The sequence below is a fragment of the Dromiciops gliroides genome, chromosome 5 (assembly GCF_019393635.1).
Source record: "Dromiciops gliroides isolate mDroGli1 chromosome 5, mDroGli1.pri, whole genome shotgun sequence".
Taxonomy (NCBI): domain Eukaryota; kingdom Metazoa; phylum Chordata; class Mammalia; order Microbiotheria; family Microbiotheriidae; genus Dromiciops; species Dromiciops gliroides.
The window spans coordinates 142,724,107-142,744,482 of NC_057865.1; the positions used below are offsets into that span (position 1 = coordinate 142,724,107).

General features: G+C 35.5%; 1 protein-coding gene across 4 annotated transcripts in view; it reads left to right on the top strand.

Annotated features, from left to right (window-relative positions):
• The window catches only part of PNPLA8 (patatin like phospholipase domain containing 8), a 56,536-nt gene that overhangs the window by 26,195 nt on the left and 9,965 nt on the right, over positions 1 to 20,376 (top strand). For all 4 annotated transcript variants that reach the window (XM_043966308.1, XM_043966307.1, XM_043966306.1 and 1 more), the window contains exon 8: positions 7,741 to 7,935. In XM_043966308.1, coding sequence (XP_043822243.1) covers positions 7,741 to 7,935 — 195 coding nt within the window. The remainder of the gene's footprint in view (positions 1 to 7,740; positions 7,936 to 20,376) is intronic.

Genomic DNA, 20,376 nt, shown 5'->3' on the forward strand with positions numbered 1-20,376 from the left:
TTAACAAAATATTTGAATTCTTTCACTTTTGATTATGATTCATTATTGATTGATTGCCTTATCTCTAATTGATTTTCTGGCCCACTCACTGAAGAAACTTTTCCAAACCTTTGCATCTCTCCTCAAACTTCCCATAGCTGCCCCTCTCAGCTGAGAACTTTGTCTTATATTTCACTGAAAAAATTGAAGGCATTTACCAAGAGCTCTATCTTCTCATCTCATGTGACTTAAATGACTTTTTGCTATCTCCTCCTTCATCTGTCTCACATGAAGAAGTGGCTTTCCTCCTTGCCAAGACAGACACCTCTATGTACACAACTGATCCCAATGCCAGCCTTTCTTCTCCGGCAGATTGCTTCTTCTGTCATCTCCAATCTTTTATTTATTGCCCATCTTTTGCTATGTACTGGCTGCTTTCCTACTGCTTTCAAATATGCCTGTGTCTCCCCTGTCTTCAGAAAACCCTCACTCGATCCAGTCATCTCTACTGGTTATATTGTCTCATCTTTCTCTTCCCTTTCTTGGCTAAACTTTATAATCAGTGCGTCAGCTTCCTTTGCTCACACTCTCTTAACTCTAGTCTAGCTTCTGCCATCATCATCATGAAACTGCTTTTTCCAAAGTTACCAGTGATTTTTTTTTAATTGCCAAATCTGATGGCCTTTCTCAGTCCTATTTCTTCTTACTTCTTTGCAGCATTTTGACACTGTCAGCAACCCCTTTCTCCTTGCTAATTTTTCTCACTAGGATTTTGTTACACTGCTTTCTCCTGATGTTCCTCCCATCTATCTTAGTCTTTTTAGCTGAATTTTCAACAGGGTCATGCCTATTAATCATAGGTGTCCCCATAGGCTTTCACACTAGAACCTCTTCTTTTCTTCTTCTATACTATTTCATTTATTGATTTCAACAGCTTCCATGTATTCAGAGAACATCTCTATGCAAATGATTGCCAGATATATTTATGTAACCCAAAACTCTCTGCTGACTTTGTCTCACATTTCTAGCTGCTTATTGGATATTTCAAATTAGGTATCTTTTAGATATCTTAAACTCAGAATGTCCAAAACTGAACTCATTATCTATTAGGCACTTATGTTTGAATGATTGATTTCCCCTCAAACCCTCCCCTGTTCCTAACTTCCCTTTTACTGTTGAGGGGATCACCATCCTCCTAGTCAGTCAGGCTCACAATGTAGGTGTTATCCTCACCCCCTCACTCTCACTCCCTCCCCACATATACAGTTTTTTGTCAAATCTTGTTTTCAGTACTGTAACATCTCTCATATATACCATCTCTCTTCTAACACTGCCACCACACCCTGTTGTAGGCTCTCGTCACTTGACATCTAGACTATTACAGTAGCCTTCTGGTTGGTCTCTGCCTCTGTATCTCCCCTGCCCTAGTCCATCTTCCATTCAGCTGTCAAATGGATCTTCCTGATGAGCATATCTGATCACGTCACTACCCAATTAAGTAAATTCCAGTGATTGCCTGTCACCTCCAAGATCAAATATAAAATCTTCTATATGACTTTTAAAGCTCTTTATAACCTGATGCATTCCTATACCTCTCCATTCTTTTTATGCCTCGCTCACCCCTTCTCTCCTCTCACCCTGCCCATCTAGTCTATAATATAGTGATACAAGCCTTGATACTTTCATCTCCTTATACCAAGCATTTTTACTTGCTGTCCCATTCCTGAAACTCTCTTCTTCTTTATCTTAATTCCTGACTCTCCTGGCCTTCTTCAAGTCTCAGGTAAAGTCCTAACTTCTGAAACACTTTTCTATTCCTCCTTAATCATAATGCCTTCCTTTTAAGTTTATCTCCAGTTGATCCTGTCTATATTTTGTTTGTACTTAAGGTGTTTTGTTTTATTCCATTAGACTGAGTTCTTTAAGATCAGGACAGTTCTTTGCTTTTACTTCCCCAGCATTTAAGCACAGTTCTTCATACATATTATATGCTTAATAAACGCTTGTTTTTACTTTGAGGTGGGAAGTATATGTGGTAGATGATAGTACAGGTGGGTGACTTTGGAGCAAGCTGAATGACTCAGATTTCCATGTGGAAAGATGACTTCAGGAAAGCATCTTGACCCTATGCTAACACTTTTATTAATGACTTGAATAAAGCTCTAGATAACATATTTATCAAATTAGACAATGACAAAAAACTGGGGGGAACAGCTAACATAAAGTCAACATCCAGAAAGATCTTGGAAAATTAGAATGTTAAGCCAAATCTAACAAGGTAAAATTTAATAAAAAAAACCCTTAGACTTCAATTTACAAAATTTTACAAACATCAGTTGTAGGGAAAAAGAGAGACTAAATAGTTGATCTGAAAAATTTGGGGGACTATAAGGTTTATATGATTCAGCAAAGATATGGTGGCCAGAAAAGCTAATATGATCTTAGATCATTTAAGAGAGGCATCATGACATAATGGAGAGAACACTGGTCTCAGCCAGGAAAACCTGAGTTCAAGTCCCACCTATCATTTAATTGTGTGACTCGGCAAGACACTTAAACTCTCAGTACTCTAGACAGCTAAGACTAGAGACTTAGAAGATGCTTACTTGCGTTATTAGAGGGAGTCTCCTTATTTGAGGAATATAAAGTAACATCATACAATAGTACAATAGTAATAAAAATCACAGGTGTGGTTCATATCCCAATCTCTGTTGCATCAAGAATGAGGGAGGTATGAAGTACTGTTGTACTCTGCCTTAGTAACATCACATCTGAATTTTTTTTATAGTTTTTTCCCAATTACATGTAAAAACAATTTTTAACACTGATTTTTAAAAATCTTTGAGTTCCTATGTTTTTCCCTCTCCTCCTCCTTTTCCCCTTCCCCAAAATAGCAAACAATTCAGTATAGGTTATATATGTGTAGTCATGCAAAACATATTTCCTTTGATATTAATTTTGTTGTGAAATTAAACAGGCCAAAAAAAAAAACCCCAAGAAGAATAAACTGCGTCAATCTGTATTCAGACTCCATCAGTCTGGAGGTGGATAGCATTTTTCATAAGTCCTTTGGAATTATCTTGGATCATTGTATTGATGAGAAAGAATAGCTAAGTCATTCACAGTTGATCATTGTACAGTATTGCTGTTACTTTGTATGATGTTCTGGTTCTGCTCACTTTTCTTTGCAATGGTTCATGTAAATCTGTCCAGTTATTTCTGAGAGCATTCTGCTCATTTTTTAATAGCACAGTAGTATTCCATCATAATCATATACCCTAACTTATTCAATCATTCCCCAATTGCTGGGCATCCCCATAATTTTCAATTCTTAGACACTACAAAAAAGGGCTGCTAGAAATATTTTTATACATATATGTCCTTTTCCCTTTTTTTATGATATCTTTGGGATACAGACCTAGTAGTGGTAATGCTGGCATAAAGGATATATGCATGGTTTTATGACCTTTTTGTGCATAGTTCCAAATTGCTCTCTAAAATGGTTGGATCAGTTCACAATTCTACCAACAGTGCTTTAGTGTCCCAATTTTTCCACATCTACTCCAACATTTGTCATTTTCTTTTTCTTTCATATTAGCCAGTCTCATAGGTGTGAGGTAGCACCTCTGAGTTGTTTTAATTTTCATTTCTCTAACCAATGATTTGGAGCATTTTTCATGTGACTGTAGAAAGCTTTGATTTCTTCATCTGAAAACTACCTATTCATATCCTTTGATCATTAATCAGTTGGGAAATGTTTTATATTCTTATAAATTTCACTCCATTCTCTATATATTTGAGAAATAAGGCTTTTACCAGAGAAACTTGCTGTAAAATTTTTTCATAGTTATGATTTTTGTGTATGTCCTTTCATCTTGTTTTCCCCAGCTAAGTTTCTCTCTCTTTCTTTCCTTTCCCCCTGTCCCTCCCCCCGAAATATTATGCTTCTGACCACTGCCTTCTCCAATCTGTCCTCCCTTCTATCAGCTCCCTCTCCCCCTTTCTTTTCTCCCCTTCCTCTCCTACTTCCATGTAGGGTAAGATAGAAATCTATTCTGTTTTACCCTCTGGATCTAAGATACTAGGGCAATTTTCCTTCATAATTTCTTGAAATATAGCGTTTAGGCCTTTTCTTTAATCATACCTTTCAGGTAGTTCAGTCATTTTTAAATTATCTCTCCTCAATCTATTTTTCAGATCGGTTGTCTTTCCAAGGAAGTATAACATATTTTTCTATTTAAAAATTTTTTTTCAGTTTTGTTTTCTTGTTTCTTGATGTCTCATGAAGTCATTCCATTTGCCCAATTATAATTTTTAAGGAATTAATTTTCTTCAGTGAACTTTTGTGCCTCCTTTTCCATTTGGCCAATCTGCTTTTTAAAGAGTTCTTTTCTTCAGTGAATTTTTGTACCTCTTTTTCCATTTAGTCAATTCTGTTTTTTAAGGATTTGTTCTCTTCATTTTGTGCTTCTTTTACCCTTTGACCTGTTCTGTTTTTTTAAGGCATTACTTTCTTCAGTATTTTTTGTGCCTCTTTCACTAAGCCATTGACTTTTTCTTGATTTTTTTTGCATCACTCTCATTTCTTTATCCAATTTTTCTTCTACTTCTCTTTTTTGATTTTCAAAATCCTTTTTGAGCTGTTCTAGGAATTCTTTTTTTTTAGGGGTGGGGGGCTGAGACCAATTCACATTTTTCTTTGAGGCTTTGGATATAGTTGTTTTGACTTTATTTTCTTCTGACTTTGTGGTGAGTTTTTTTTGTGTTTTTTTTTTTTGTGTTTTTTTTTTAGTGAGGCAATTGGGGTTAAGTGACTTGCCCAGCGTCACACAGCTAGTAAGTGTTAAGTGTCTGAGGCCTGATTTGAACTCAGGTACTCCTGACTCCAGGGCCAGTGCTCTATCCACTGCGCCACCTAGCTGCCCCTGAGTTTGTGTTTTGATCTTCATTGTAACAGTAGTACCTTTCTATGGCCAGGTTCTTTTTTGTTGTTCATTTTCCCAGCCCATTTCCTGACTTTTAACTTTATGTTAAAGTTGGGCTCTGCTCCCAGCCTAGAGGGGGCACTGTCCCAAGCTCCAGGGTTTTGGTGCTGCCGTTTTTAGAGCTAGTTCTGGGGATCTGTAAGTTTTTCTTCTAGGTTGGTATGATCTAAGGAGACGTATAGTCACTGCTCTCCTGGCCTGTGCTCTGGTCTGTGAATGACCACACGCACTCTTTTCTTCTCTGGAATTGTGATAAGGGTCCCAGCTCTCCTTGCAACTGCACACTCTGGTGTGTTAGCGCTCTGCCTTAGCCTCAGACTGTAATCTAGAGCCAGGTATGGGCAATGCAACAGAGTCCTGCACCCAGTGCCAGCAAAGGGTTCCCTGTAATCTAGTTGTCTGACCCCCTTACTCTCTGTGGGCTGAGAGCTCTGGAAACCACCACTGCTGATTCAGTCACTCTTACCAATTCAGTCATCCCAAGGCCTGCTGCAGGCTTGCTGGGGCCTTTCTTGCTGACTTTCTAAATTGTCTTAGGCTGAAAAATTGTTTCACCGTGTCCTTTTGTTAGTTCTGCTGCTCTAGAATTAGTTTTGAAATATTATTAAAGTTGCATGGAGGGGAATTTGGAGGAGCCTAGGCAAGTCCTTGCCTTTCCTTTGCCATCTTAAGCATCTGAATTTTCTTGAGTTATAAGTACCACGTGTTAGGGCATTGAGAAGCTGGAAAGAACCTGTAGGAGGGCAACTAGGATGGTGAAGGATCTCGATAGCATGTCCATTGAGGAAGAGTCCAAGGAGCTATAAATACTTTACCTAGAGAAAGGAAGATTTATGAATGATAGGATAGTTACCTTTAGATATTTGCAGGATTCCTTTTTGGGAGAGGCATAGACATGAATGGGTAGAAGTTGCAGAGAGAAAGAGAGATTGAGATTTACACTTGGTTGAAGTCAAAACTGTCAAGATCTATCAGATAAAGGGAATTTGCTTCTCAGAGAGTTAGGGAGTTCCTCCTCACTGTTGGTCATAAGGTAAAGCTAAATAATCTCTCATCAGTTATGCTGTACAAGGGATTCTTGTTTAGATATGTACTAGATTAAATGGGCTCTGATGTCCAACTCTGAGATACTAGGACGTTGTCATTTTGAAAATGGAGATTCTCAGTTCAAAAGTTGAGCTTTTAAAAAAAAAGCTAGGAGTAGCAGAGGAAAGGAATGTCCAAAAAAATAGGCCTAGTGCTTATTTCATTTATAAAGTCTAGGTCACAAGTTGTGGGTTTATAGAGAGAAGATGCCAGGAAGTTATTTCAATTAGAGATAATTTCTTATCACCAGCCAAACTTTTGTTTTTGTATAGCCTTTTTTTTTTTTTGGGATGGGACAATGGGGGTTAAGTGACTTACCTAGGGTCACACAGCTAGTAAGTGTCAAGTGTCTGAGGCTGGATTTGAACTCAGGTCCTCCTGAATCCAGGGCCAGTGCTTTATCTACTGTGCCACCTAGTTGTCCCCTTGTATAGACATTTGATTAGAGGCAAACAATGTAGATTGTTTTTTTATAAGGCCTTCCCCTGTATAAAAGAAAGCCAGACTTTTTGGATTCACAATTAGTAAAAGGAGTACTGCTTTGAAATATTCTTTTAGAAGCAGGTTTGGGTTTTTTTTGTTGTTGTTGTTGTTGGGTTTTTTTTGTTTGGGGGGCGGGGTTGTTTTGTTTTTGGTGAGGCAATTGGGCTTAAGTGACTTGCTCAGGGCCACACAGCTAGTATCAAGTGTCTTAGGCCAGATTTGAACTTGGGTCCTTCTGAATCCAGGGCCAGTGCTCTATCCACTGCGCCACCTAGCTGCCCCAAGCAGGTTAGGTTTTAATTTGATTCATCAAGTCTTTTTCACCAAGTTCATCTTATAACCAATGACACACAAGTAGTAGTTTGTGAAAAGCAAGTAAGAATTTGGAAAAGATATCTGTAACTATATTGCAGATAATTAGCACATCTTAAATAGTTTTTAAAATGTTTTACCAACTTAATTTAAAACTTTCTGTCATAATTCCACATTTCTAAAATCCAGTGTTATTAGTCACACTTTTCCTTTTCTTTTAAAATTACCATTTATATACCATATTCCTAATGAATGTAGTCATAAAGAAATGATTTTATGTGTGGCAGTTTGGTGTCAAAGATCATAGAATAAGGACTACTTTGTAAAATGTATTATGAGTGTAGTTATACTCCCTTTTAAAAATCAGTTATGCACTGATTTTTTTTTTTTTTTTGGTGAGGCAGTTGGGGTTAAGTGACTTGCCTGGGGTCACACAGCTAGTAAGTGTTAAGTGTCTGAGGCCGGATTTGAACTCAGGTACTCCTGACTCCAGGGCCGGTGCTTTATCCACTGTGCCACCTAGCTGCCCCTATGCACTGATTTTTAAAAGGTGTTTATTACTAATAACTATGAATTATTACTTAAAAGTTTTAGAAATGTATACTAATATGTCTTTCTTAACCATTTTCATATGGGTAGAATGACTCTTCCTTCTATGTTTCATAAAGTCACTTTTAGTTAAGGAATAAATACATAAGAAAAATTTTAAAAAAGTCACTTTCTCAGAATTACTATTTTAATTTTCTATATAGTAGCATATGTTCAATAAAAATCAAGAGTTTTCTGTTTTATAAAGTTAATTCCAAAAAAGAAATATGTTTATTTCAGTCCCTAGACATACAGAGTCGTTGGATAGGTCTTGTAATAGTTATTTTTCTTTTTAAATTTTTAATAGGTGGCAGCAGTAAGTACTCTTGTAAACAGAGGAGTAACACCAAAAGCATTTGTGTTCAGAAACTATGGTCACTTTCCTGGAGTCACTTCACACTATTTGGGAGGATGTCATCACAAAATATGGCAAGCTATTCGAGCATCATCTGCTGCACCTGGTTACTTTGCAGAATATGTATTAGGAACTGACCTTCATCAAGTAAGTTTTAACTTAAATAATTGTACATGTTAATATTAAAAACTAAAAGAATTGCTGGATTTAAATCCAAAATATTGGGGAAGGAGATGGAGGAGAGTGACTATAGCCTTCATAGGGCTTTATAAAGTTTTTTATAAGACTATGCAGTGACCAAGTAACTAAAACATTCATTCATTTTAATAAGCCTATGAGTTTCACCCATTATTTTATTTATAACTGATTCATGCCCAACAGTTTAAAAAAAAAAGATGAAAAAATATTAGGTGATGATCAGTGTTTGTAGATGGGTATTTTGACTTTATAGAGGGGTAAAGAATTATAGTGAACTCAGTTTCTTGACATTCTGGACTGATATTGGGCACACAGTGGATGCATAATTGTTGATTTTTGATTGATTAATTGGAACTCCTTGTTCTCTTTGTTTCAGTAAACAGACTTCAAGGGTGTTTAATTCAATTTAATAAGCCTGTAAGTTTAAACACCAAATAATTTGTTATCTGTAATTTAAGGTTGAATGGTCACATAAAAGGAAGAATGCTGTTAGAAATATACTTCTTTTTAGTAGTCTTACTCTATACCATAAAAAGCTCCTTCTTTTTATGATTTATTCCCTTTGTAACAAGCATACTAATATCTCATTGTAGAAAATTATGGTAATACTAGTAAAGTATTTGAACTTGCTGATGTTTCAAAAGAACTCTGTTTTCTAAAAACAACTTTTTTTCTCTAGAAGATTGTAGAAATGTTTTTTGAATTCAAAGTAGCTTTAAATGAGGGCTCATATGTAACTGAAGTGTTCTTTTCTTGCTTCTATAGAATTCGAAAGCAGTCCAAAAGAAAACTGATTAATATTAAGCCATGTTAATATATGCCACCTTTGCCAATTCTTGTTTTTAACTCTGATAATATTTAAGAAACAGCATCATTCTAGCTAAATTTCTGCATATTCTTCTCATCTCTCAAAGTAGTTTATTTCCACATCTAAAGATACCTTTAAAAGGTATCATCTGAGAAAGATACTTTCTGTAGTTCATATCTCTGTCTTATTGAGACTGATATGCTCCTTTTAGTTAGAGAACTAAATGACATTCCATTTATCTCTGCAGCGTACCTCAATCATTTCTTAGTTTAGTGAATTGGTCATTGTTGAATTAATGAAAGTTACTTCCCTTTCTCCCTCTTCTCTTCTTTCCTCCACCTCCTCCATGGGGAACATTAGTTCTACAATGCATTTATTTCTAGCATGGAGTTTTTTTTGTTGAGAATACTTAAAATAGCCTTTTCACTTAAATACATAATAATAAGTAGTTTACAGTTTCATTGGTCATAGTATTTGTGGAATATCAGAGTTATATAACCCATTTGTTTGGAAAGAGGCATATCATTAAGTAGCACTCCTTAAAACTTATCAAAAGGGGGCAGCTAGGTGGTGCAGTGGATAAAGAACCAGCCCTGAATTCAGGAGCACCTGAGTTCAAATCTGGCCTCAGATACTTGACACATACTAGCTGTATGACCCTGGGCAAGTCACTTAACACCCATTGCCCTGCAAAAAAAACAAAAACAAAAACAAAAAACTTATCAAAAGAAATTGTTTTATCTATATTATGCTTAGTCATTTTTACTCAACCTTAACTTAAGAGACTAGGTCCTTTAATGCTCATTATATATAATGCACTCAGATAGTCTTGGATTTATACTGTTTAAAATACCTTAACTTAAGAGACTAGGGTCTTTAATGCTCATTATATATAATGTTCAAATAGTCTTGGATTTGTACTATTTAAAATATGCCAAGTGTTTATAGCATTTTTTAAAGTTGCAAGTTTCTATGGGATAATTTTTTACAGTTAGCGTCTTTTATTAGCATGAGGTTTTTTGTTATTTTTTGGCAGGGCAGTGAAAGTTAAGTGACTTGCTCAGGGTCACACAGCTAGTAAGTGTCAAGTATCTGAGGCTGGATTTGAACTCAGGCCCTCCTGAGTCCAGGGCCAGTGCTTTATCCACTGCAACACCTAGTTGCCCCGCATTAGCTTGAGTTTTAAAAGAAAGATAAATATCTGCATAACATTGGTTGGGATTAAATGTGTTAGATTGTTTTGCTTATGAAAATGTATACCACCAAATCTTGCATTTTTTTTTTTTGACTATTCCAACCTTGCCGGGGCAGGACGGGAGGGAGTTGGGGGTGGGAGCAGGGGAGTCTTGTTATGGTCTTTCAAATTAAATCATTCACATAATGTGTCACTCCTTGTGGACTACATTTCTCAAATGTTTGTAATACTAGAAGAAAGAATATTATTTGGATTAATTCTTAAAACCTTTAATAGTTTGGGGACAATACATATATTAATCTTAAAATGAAAGTTTACTAAATATCAAAATATACATAAGTTCATTCATAATTCTTTGAGTTATGAAATTTAAAATATGATGTTCCTATCATCTGGTTTTACTTATTCTAAACTGTTTATGAAAGTCTAGGATGATGAGAAATTGCTTCTAAGAGCATTTACTCCAAGATAAACAACATTGACTGATTCAATAAACTAAGAAATAATTGGGGTACACTGCAGTGTATATCTTGTAGTCTATTTTGGTAACCTATGTTTGAATTTAATTACCCTTAAATAAAGAATTTATCTATTTAATTTCATTGTATCACAGAATCATGGCATTTTGGAATCGGAGGGCTAGAACAAACCTTACAGATCATTTGGTCCAGTTTCCTCATTCTACAGTTAAAAAATGCATAGCAAAATAGGAGAGCGAGGACTAGAACCTAACTAAATCCACCTAACCTCAGCCCAGTTTCACCTCTAGTTTAACTACTCCTTTAGAAAACATCTAATGATTTTTCAGTGATCAACCTGTCTTATGATCACTAGTTTCTTGCTTTAATATCCTAAGTACCGGTTTTAGGGTTTCATTTCCCACTTGACCATTTTTGTGAATTTAGTCATAACCCTGGAAATCCAAAGTCTGTTCTGAGGTTAATTAGATGAAGATGAAGTTTTCATATGATTATTAAATATGCAAAATACATTTAGTTGAGGACAAATAAGTGACTTAAAAATTTAAGCACTTAACTGGATTCTATTCCATATTAATATGTAGAACATATTATAATGGAGAAAGATTGGCATAATTTATGAGGAATCTTATAATTGTTACTTGGATATTTTTCCTCTTCATATGCACTTTCCTACCTTCTACAGTTTGAAGAGACAATATGTATGAATTTTATTTTTCGACTTAATTTGTCTCCAAATTTAATTTTGGGGGGGGGCAGTTGGGGTTAAGTGACTTGCCCAGGGCCACACAGCTAGTAAGTATTAAGTGTCTGAGGCCGGATTTGAACTCAGGTCCTCCTGACTCCAGGGCCCGTGCTCTATCCACTGCGCCACCTAGCTGCCCCCTCCAAATTTAATTTGAAAATTTAGTAATTACACTTCACTACATTTAGAAATCTATAGCAACTTGATTGTTCCAAATAAAAAGAAGAGTGTTTAAGCATTGTTCATATTTCTTCAGTTGTTCTTACCAAGAAGCTTCATCAAGTTAAACATTATGTTCATGACTGTCATCAAAAGCTGAATCTTGAGAAGTTTTCTTGTTTCTTCTAGGTAGGACCTCCAAATAGAAGCAATTTTCCTATATAAAATCCTAAGCCAGCCCCCAATTTTAACTACTAAAATGGAATAAATTATACAAGTAAAACATGGATTTAAATATGATTGCCAGCCCTCTTTTCAAATTTAGAGGGAAAATGCTTTGGGTTTTAGGGAAAAGATTCCTTGCTGGTGATTAAACATAAAGTTAGATATGCATAAAATAATTACTACATGAAGCATTTTCTATATGGAAAGTAGTAAATGTAATTTCTTTTATTTTGATTTATACTGACCCCAGTCATCCTTTATCCTGTGTGTATTATAAACTCTTGCATATATCCAGAACATAACAAAGAACTTCCCAAGATTTGTAAAACTTGACAACTTATGTTTACTTGTTATAATACCCATGAGCACAAATGGCACCAACAGGATTATTAATTGATAAGAAAGGAAAAGGAAGCAGATTCTAAGCAATACTACCCATCCCCCCCCTTTTTCATAACCAAAAAAATTCATACCCATTCACTTTTTTTCTGGTGGGACAATGAGGGTTAAGTGACTTGCCCAGGATCACACAGCTAGTAAGTGTCAAGTGTGTAAGGGCCTAAAATTGTAGCTGTGTTGTCTAGAATCTAATGAGTGGTCGCCTTAAATTAGAAGCTTTTAGCAAGAGTTTAGCCTTTTAAGTATTTGTTAAAGTGCATTAGAAGTTAGTGAAGAGAGAGAGATTGAGAATAGATTCCTTATAGCATGGGAAATCCTAGTTTAGATCTGTTTGGTATAGCCAGAGAGAAAAAAACCTTCCTTTCCTAGCAGCACATGTGAAGTCCCTCACCATGCTAAAGTCCAGAAATGAAAGGACCTTGCTCCTAAGCGGCTTCTCCCAGAAGCCTACTGTGAAACTGGAAATAGGGCCATCCATACACATAGCTCCAAGCTAATTGGCTGGTAACACTGATTGACAGGACTCATGGGTGGCAGACATCACTTTCTGACACTGATCTGACCTTCAAAACCCCAGAAAAGTCACTTCTGGACAATCTACGCAAAAAAGTCCCTTAAAAAATTAAACAGTAAAATATTATGCCATTATTTTTAATAGATTTCAAACTATAACCATTTTCTAGTTACTTCAAAGTTTTTAAAGCTGTGGGGTTTGGAAACTAGCTTTTTATATTGGGCTTACTAAAATTAATGCTACTAAGAATTTAAACAACTATCATGGTACTTCTAACTTCCATACAAAGATCACTTCTGCTTTACATACTTCGCATCCAATTTGTATGTTAGGTCACTGACAGTAATGGTGGCAGATCATACCCAAATTGACATTTGACATATATCAATTCAAATATTACCTCATTTGCATGTACTATCTTAAATAATAGTTGAGCTACATTCACTGTCAGTTGGAACAAATTCTCAGTGTTAGTCTTGTTTATGTTGACTTTGATATGAACTTCCTTCTTACTTGATATAAAATGAATGTTTTAATGTAGAATTATGCTGGGAAATGTCCATTAATTTTATCACCATTACCTGCCCTCTAGCTCCCCCCTCAAGCAGTGAGAGGCTATTTGGAAATCTCTGCTCTAGGGCATGTTAGTGAAACAAATATTGGGAGTGTAGGTGTCAGTTTTATCACTGCAGCTGATTATAAAGAAGGACTTCAAAAAAGAAAGGCAAGATGATTGAAAATATTTAATTAAGAAGATATATATGTCTAAGAATAGATTTTGGATTTCTAGACCCAAGTTTAAAATAAAGAATTTGGGCCAGTGATGGAGTGTTCCTAAGAAGAGTATAATATAAAATCCATTTGCCCAGAATGTTGCAAAGCTAATTATAAGAACTTTAAATTAAAAATGAGGGAAGTGAAAAATCTGCCTTTTTCTGGTCCCCTAGCTAGGTACTACATAGAGAATAACTATAGTGTAGGAAGACTAGCATTTGAAATACACAGAAATTCACCAGAAATAAAATTCAATATTAATAAAACTGATGTCCTTAGATTTTGATAGACAAATGAATAAAACAGAGAAAAGAAATAACATTAATGAGAAATCCTAATATAAGAAAGCAGATTTGATCTTGATATTACAGAATTTCTGGGATGACATCCATGATTGGAATATAATTATAAAAGACCATATATTATTCAGAGGGAAAAAGGATAAGAGGAGCAGGTTGGCGGAGCAGTGTTGTATATTATAAAGATAGTGCATAGTTGAGAACATTTGGGTCAAGATCGCTAGATGAAGAAACAGAAGGGATATCATCATCAGAAAATACTACAGATTATCTGGACAGGAGAACACAATAGATTTGAATATTAAAATAGATAACAAACCTAGCACTGAAATACATAATAGTTATGTTAGATTTTAGTTAACTGGACAGTCACTAGAATGTCCTACAGCTTATGATGATTCTTGACTTGTAACGATTCCTTCTAAAGAAGAATAGATAAATCAAGGAAAAGGGGTATCAGAGAATGAGGCTGGGACCATTGTGTAGGGTAGATAGAATGATAACAAGGGACAAAAGAAAGAAGATGGAGTGTCTTTGATCTCATTTTTCTTCTTTTCTCTGCTGAGGAGAGCCAACTTTGGACTAAAAAGGACAGAACAAAAATGATTAATAAAGAGCTGAAACCCAGGATAAACAGGAAGACCTATAACACTTGGTTTTCTTTCTTGTATTCAAGTAACCAGGCCCAGATGAAGTACATCCTAGGGTACTGAATGAATTAATGAATTAATGAATGTAATTGCTGATCTTTTAACAATTATTGGGTATATGCCACAGTACCAGAGTAGGACAAATGTCTAGATTTTCAGAAAAGGGAAGAGAATAGAATTTGCAAATCATAGGCCACTACACTTGGTTTTGATTCCCTGGAAAATTCTAAAATGGGTTATTAAAAGGGAGCTTAGTGTCTCTCTAAAAACAGAAGTAGTGATCCTAAAGAGCCAGCATAGATTTAAGTACAGGCCAAGGCAACCTAAATTTGTTTACTTTTTTAACAGGATTACCAGGCAGTCAGATTTAAGGAATCTATAGCTATAATTTGCTTTGATTTTTAGCAAAACATTTGACAAGATCTCTCATACTATTCTTGTGGAAAGCTAAAGAGATGTGGAATTGATAGTAATACAGTTAGGTAGCCAAATGGCCAAATCCAGAGAATAGTAATTGGTTTAATGTCAACTTGGATTGTGATCTCTGGTAGATTACCTCAGGGATCTATTTAAATTAAAATGCTATTTATATTTTTATCAATGACTTAAAGACATAAATGTTTTCAATATTCTTAGATGACATGCTGCTAGGTGAGGCTAGCTAATATTAGGTGACAGAAGCAAGATCCAAAAAGGTCTCAATGGGCTAGAAGCCAAATTTAATAAAATGGCAGTTATTTATTTTTTTAAATAGAGGTGTAGCTAGACCACATTTCTTCTGGGGAAAAAAAAAGGATCTTCAGGTTTTAATGGACTACAAACTCTATGAGTCAGCAGTGAAAAGGAAACCCAAAAAGCTGATATCTTAAGCTGCATTGTGAGGCATAGTGCCCAGCATTAGGGGCATGATATTTTTACTATACTTTGTCCTGCAGGTCAGACCACATCTGGAGTCTGTGTTCACTTCTGGCTGCTGCACGTTAAGAAAGTCATTGATAAGCTAATTGATAAGTCACTTAAACCCAAGTGACTAAATGTTAATAAAGATAAATGTAAGTGCAAAAGTGGGGTACTCAAAATTTGTGGCTACAGAAAGTGAAGCCCTAATTTTAATATTGACTTTTTGATACGTAGCAGTGGCGGTCTATGCAATGCTTTCTCCTCCTGTTTGATTTTTGTACATTTCCTTCCATAAATTCTCCATAGAAGGTTTACCCCATGCCCTGGAGTCCCTTCTTTTCTTTTAATATTTCTGCAGCTTTCAGGTTGTTCATCTCTTATTTCTAGCTATGTGATCAACCCAATTGATCATATTGATTCACCCAATTAAAATTGAGAGTTCTGGAAAAATAGCATAATACTATGATTGATTACATACTTTAGATACCCTCAATGATTTGACCTTTTCAGAATAGTAGCCTTTAACATAGATGTTGAGGTATCACCTTTGACAGTGAGCCATCATATAAGTAGATTTTGGGCATGCCTTTTTATGAAAATTCTTGATGTTTTTGTTTTTAGTTTTGATAATATTTAACTTTTTTGCAGTGTGTTCTCTGAGGCTTAAAGAAGCTTTTAATAAATAGCTTATGTGTATGATAACACCAAGCCATACTGATGGCCACAGAGATAGCTGTGAGAAAGATAGCCCTGCAATAGGACTTAGATAACCTGGGTCTGCTGCTAACTGTGAGGCCTTTGAATCCTTCTAGGTCTCTGTAAAATAAAAATTGAACCAAGTAATCCCCTCCTGCCATAGGCAAAGGTCTATGACTTAGAAATACAAATGTCATCTTTCAATGTTTTATGATGGATTTGGCTAACAAGTCTTTGTTCCCCTCACTTCCTCCCTCCCCCCATTCTGATTCATTTTGACTGCAGAGATGGCCTTTATTCATTTATTTTTTACATTCTTTTAATGGAATTAACAGTCTTTTAAAATATATGGCTTTTAAAATACTAACACTGACAAATTTTGTGCATTCAATGTAGCTTTAATAATTTGTATTTGAAAATAGTAGTATGGTCTGGGAAGTATATGACTTTAAGTGTTTTCATATGATGCTTATTGCAAATTTATTTTTCAATGTCATCCCAATCTCTAACTGAAGATGGGTGAATGAATCAGAGCATTTCTTCCAAGATTAATAACCATCTGGAAAGAGTTTGATAGTCTAAAAAAGTCAAGATCTATTAACCCTGTGTGATTATTAATTCTTAGGAAATGCTATGATAACTATTGATGTAATCAACTAAATATATATTAAGAGTAATTATTAATAACAATAGCTTACATTTCAAGGAAATCTTTCTGAATTTTTAGCATAAATCATGTCCTCCAGGTTAATAATATACATCAGTTATCCATTGTAGCACTGTATAACATGCCACTTTTTATTTTATTTTAGTTTTTGCAGGGCAGTGAGGGTTAAGTAACTTGCCCAGGGTCACACAGCTAGTAAGGATCAAGTGTCTGAGACTGGATTTGAACTCAGTTCCTCCTGAATTCAGGACCAGTGCTTTATCCACTGCGCCACCTAGCTGCCCTCTGACACTTTTAAGGGAAAAAATAGTGAATCTTTAATCAATTTTTCAAGTTAATTTCATATTTTCATTCTTTAAAAATATTCTCTTTGAAAAATATTATTTTAATTGAATTTTTTTTCTGAGTCTAGATGTGATCTAGGTTTAAAAAGTGTTTTCTAATAAAGGGCATCTTCAGGGAACTTCTTTTATTTGGGAAAAATGCATCACTTCACATTAACTAATAAAATTTTATTATACATGTTACATATTTTGATTTTTCTGAATTACTGCTATTTTACTGTTAGAAGCTAGAAAATCTAGTGGAAAAAGATAGTCTCTAAAAAATAAACATTTTAAATAGTAATGATTCTTAATCTCTGAAATGTATCCAATGCCCTCTTTGTTAGTCATTAAAGTTTGGAGCTGAAAGCATGTTTTATTTGAAATTATTTTTATGATTCTAAGTTACAGAAAACTTGTTGGTTGGCATTGAGGAGGGGGTAGTTTCCTCTTGGGGAAGTCACTATACCATTGAAAGCAGAGCCCTAGACCAAAAGAAAACATTGAATTCCTTTATAGGTAAATGTAATTTAAATTTGGTTCTGGAGTTCTCCTTAAGTAGATAGTTAACTTTATCTTCTCACTTTTTTTCCTCTTTTGTAAAATAGTTCACTTTTCCACTAGGAATGATTTCAGTGCCTATTGTCTTAATTTTGAGCATAAAAAGACATGGCTAGCTACTAATATGAAAACATGTATTCTTAGTTGATGCTAAAATCATGAGAAGTAGGAAGGGAAATAGAAAACCTGAAAGGGGTATACGAACTAAATTACAAATTAAAAGGTCTTCCCTCATCAATAGTGTAACTTTTCTTGGGCGTCACTGATAGATTTCCCCAACCAGTGTACCAGCACACGGTCCTTTCTTTTGTAGAATTTACCCCATTTGCATCAATAATAGAGAGCTATCTGGGCTTTTTGCTATCTACTACAGATGGGAGGCCTCTGAGGTGAACCAATGTTTAAGACTTGGGAGTAGAGCTATAAGACCTGTCCTGAGAATCCCTATGGCTGAAACCCTGCCTAGAGTTTCACTTGCCAGCAGCTAGCTAGGATGGTTATATTCCATTGATTTTTATCTTGCCCCTATTTAGACAGTTTGCATCTTTTGACTTGATGCTAAAGTTATTAACATGAGTGTTAAAATACAGGATTGATGAAGGTGGTAAAAGCAGAAGCATGGCAGAAAAGAATAATTTTGAGAAAGGAGCATGAAACTACATATTCTTGGAGCTAGAAAGGATAGCTGATCTCTTACAACCCTACCTTTTTACAAACGATACTTAAGGGGGCAGTTAGGTGGCTCACTGGATAGAGCACCAGCCCTGGATTTGGGAGGACCTGAGTTCAAATCCAGCCTCAGATACTTGACACCTACTAGCTGTGTGACCCTGTGCGAGTCACTTCACCCTCATTGCCCTGCAAAAACAGCAAAACAAAACAAATGAGACTTAAGACCTCAAGAGGTAAAGTCACTTCCCCAAAGATATATAACAAGTTAATTTCAGAGTTAAAAGTAGTTTTTCTAATTTCTAGTCCTATTCTCATTCCTTTACTCTACTTCCTAAAGTAGACCTCTAAGGAACTGTTTTAGAGATGAGGAAATTCCAGTCTAATGAGTTTTAAGTGACTTGCTGAGTGTCATATCGCTAATTAGAGACAGAACTGGAACTAAAGTTCAAGTCATGTTACACCATGTCATGTGCATGTCCCTCTGGGGTACATTGTCTTTTAATCACATGTATTAGAAATCAGGGGGCTGTTAAGGGCTAAAATTCTAGCTAGTCTGTCTAAAATATTTAATGAGTGGTCGCCAATAAATTATAAGCTTTAGCAAGAGTTAGACTTTTAAGCATTTATTAAGGAGAATAAGAATTTGGTAAAGAGAGAGAGAAAGGCCTAGATTCCTATCTATTAAAGGGAGAGCGCATTTCTAGCTCCCTTCTCCGCCAGAGTCCAGAGGAAAGAGAGCCCGAGACTCCGCGCCAGTCTCTTCCTTCCTCCTCCCACTAGTCCGCGTCACTTCCTGATACCAAAGACAAGACTCCTGGTCTTGCCCTCAAAGACCTTCGCTTCATGGGCAGAACTCTTCTACAGTTAGTATCCAGCAGGTGGCGTTATTCCAATCGTTACAGTCCCCCCTGTTGTTCCTCAAGAAACAAAATGTTTCCTTGACGGAACAGTAAAAAGAATATAATAACTATTGATAACTAATAATATGTGAACAACAATATAGAAAAGGAAGAGAGGAAAGTTTTGTTCAGAGGGGCGATTTTTTTTTTTTTTGTCCTCATGAACCGACGCTTTGACATTAGTCTTGCAAAGGGAGGGCCTCTGCAGAGAATACATGTTACAGATGGTGTATATTATAACAGAAAGAGAAAAAAAAACAACAAAAACAACAAATCAAAACTGTTCATTTAAAGTCTCTGAAAGTCTTTTCTCAGATGTCTTCTAGGTGTAGTCGTGGAATGGAAGTCTTTTCAGGGGTTGATGTGTGGATGCTGGTAATCAGCCAGGAAAATTTCCTACAAAATTGAGCTTAACACAACTTTAAAATAGCTTTGTCAATAATCAAATCAAACAATGAAAGTTCTCAAAAACATGTCTAAGGGAATTCAGAATCTTAGTTGTTACACATGAAACATATAATAAAACAAAAATTGAACCATTCTTTAAAATTATAATATTACTATAGTCCCCCCCTTATGGAGGGTAATTGAGAAGACAATTGCTGCGATATTAATTATTAAAAATAATTTTTTATCTTTGTTTCATCACTTTTTGCATCATCTGCCTAATTATCCTCATGCCATTATGAGAAATTAAAAAATCTAATATAATTGGTAACAGGTGTCAAGGCCAAATTCAACACTGTATTTATCATGACACCTGAGATAATTATGGGGGTTACCATAAAAGAACAGAAAAATGATGGGATATGAGCATTCCCACACTTGAGCAATATATACTGCCCATGCAGTATGCCAGGTTTAAAATAGGTGGATGGAATATATGTCCATGCCACCGAACATATTGGAGGAAACTGAGTCAGACTTAATCAGATGCATGGGATTGAGATGTCCATGGCATCAGGCATATAGGAGGGAGCATAGAAGCCAGGTGTAGAAGTGAGATGGGTGGGATGAATACTTCCAGCCATCTGTACAATATTGTGGGGAAAAAGAGAATAAAATATTAAACCAAGAGAATCCAACCTCAACATTTGTCAAAAGCCGTTCCCTCGGCCATACCTTGACTTCATGCATGTCTCCCCTCATGTGACAGTTCAGTGTCTGCTCTTGCATGTATTCCTCTTGTGATTGGATGGCATCTTGGCCAACTGGCATCTGATAACTCAGAATAAAGGCAATTAATGTCTTAAATGATAAGTTCCCATAATCCAAGTCTCATATGGATTTAAAATTGAGGATAATAAATGATTGCAAAAAATGTGAATACATCTTGACTCAAAATATAATATATAATTATGCAACAATTTCAAATAATACCCTTTTTTTTACCTAGTATACAATTACTTTTGTGAAAAATCAGAA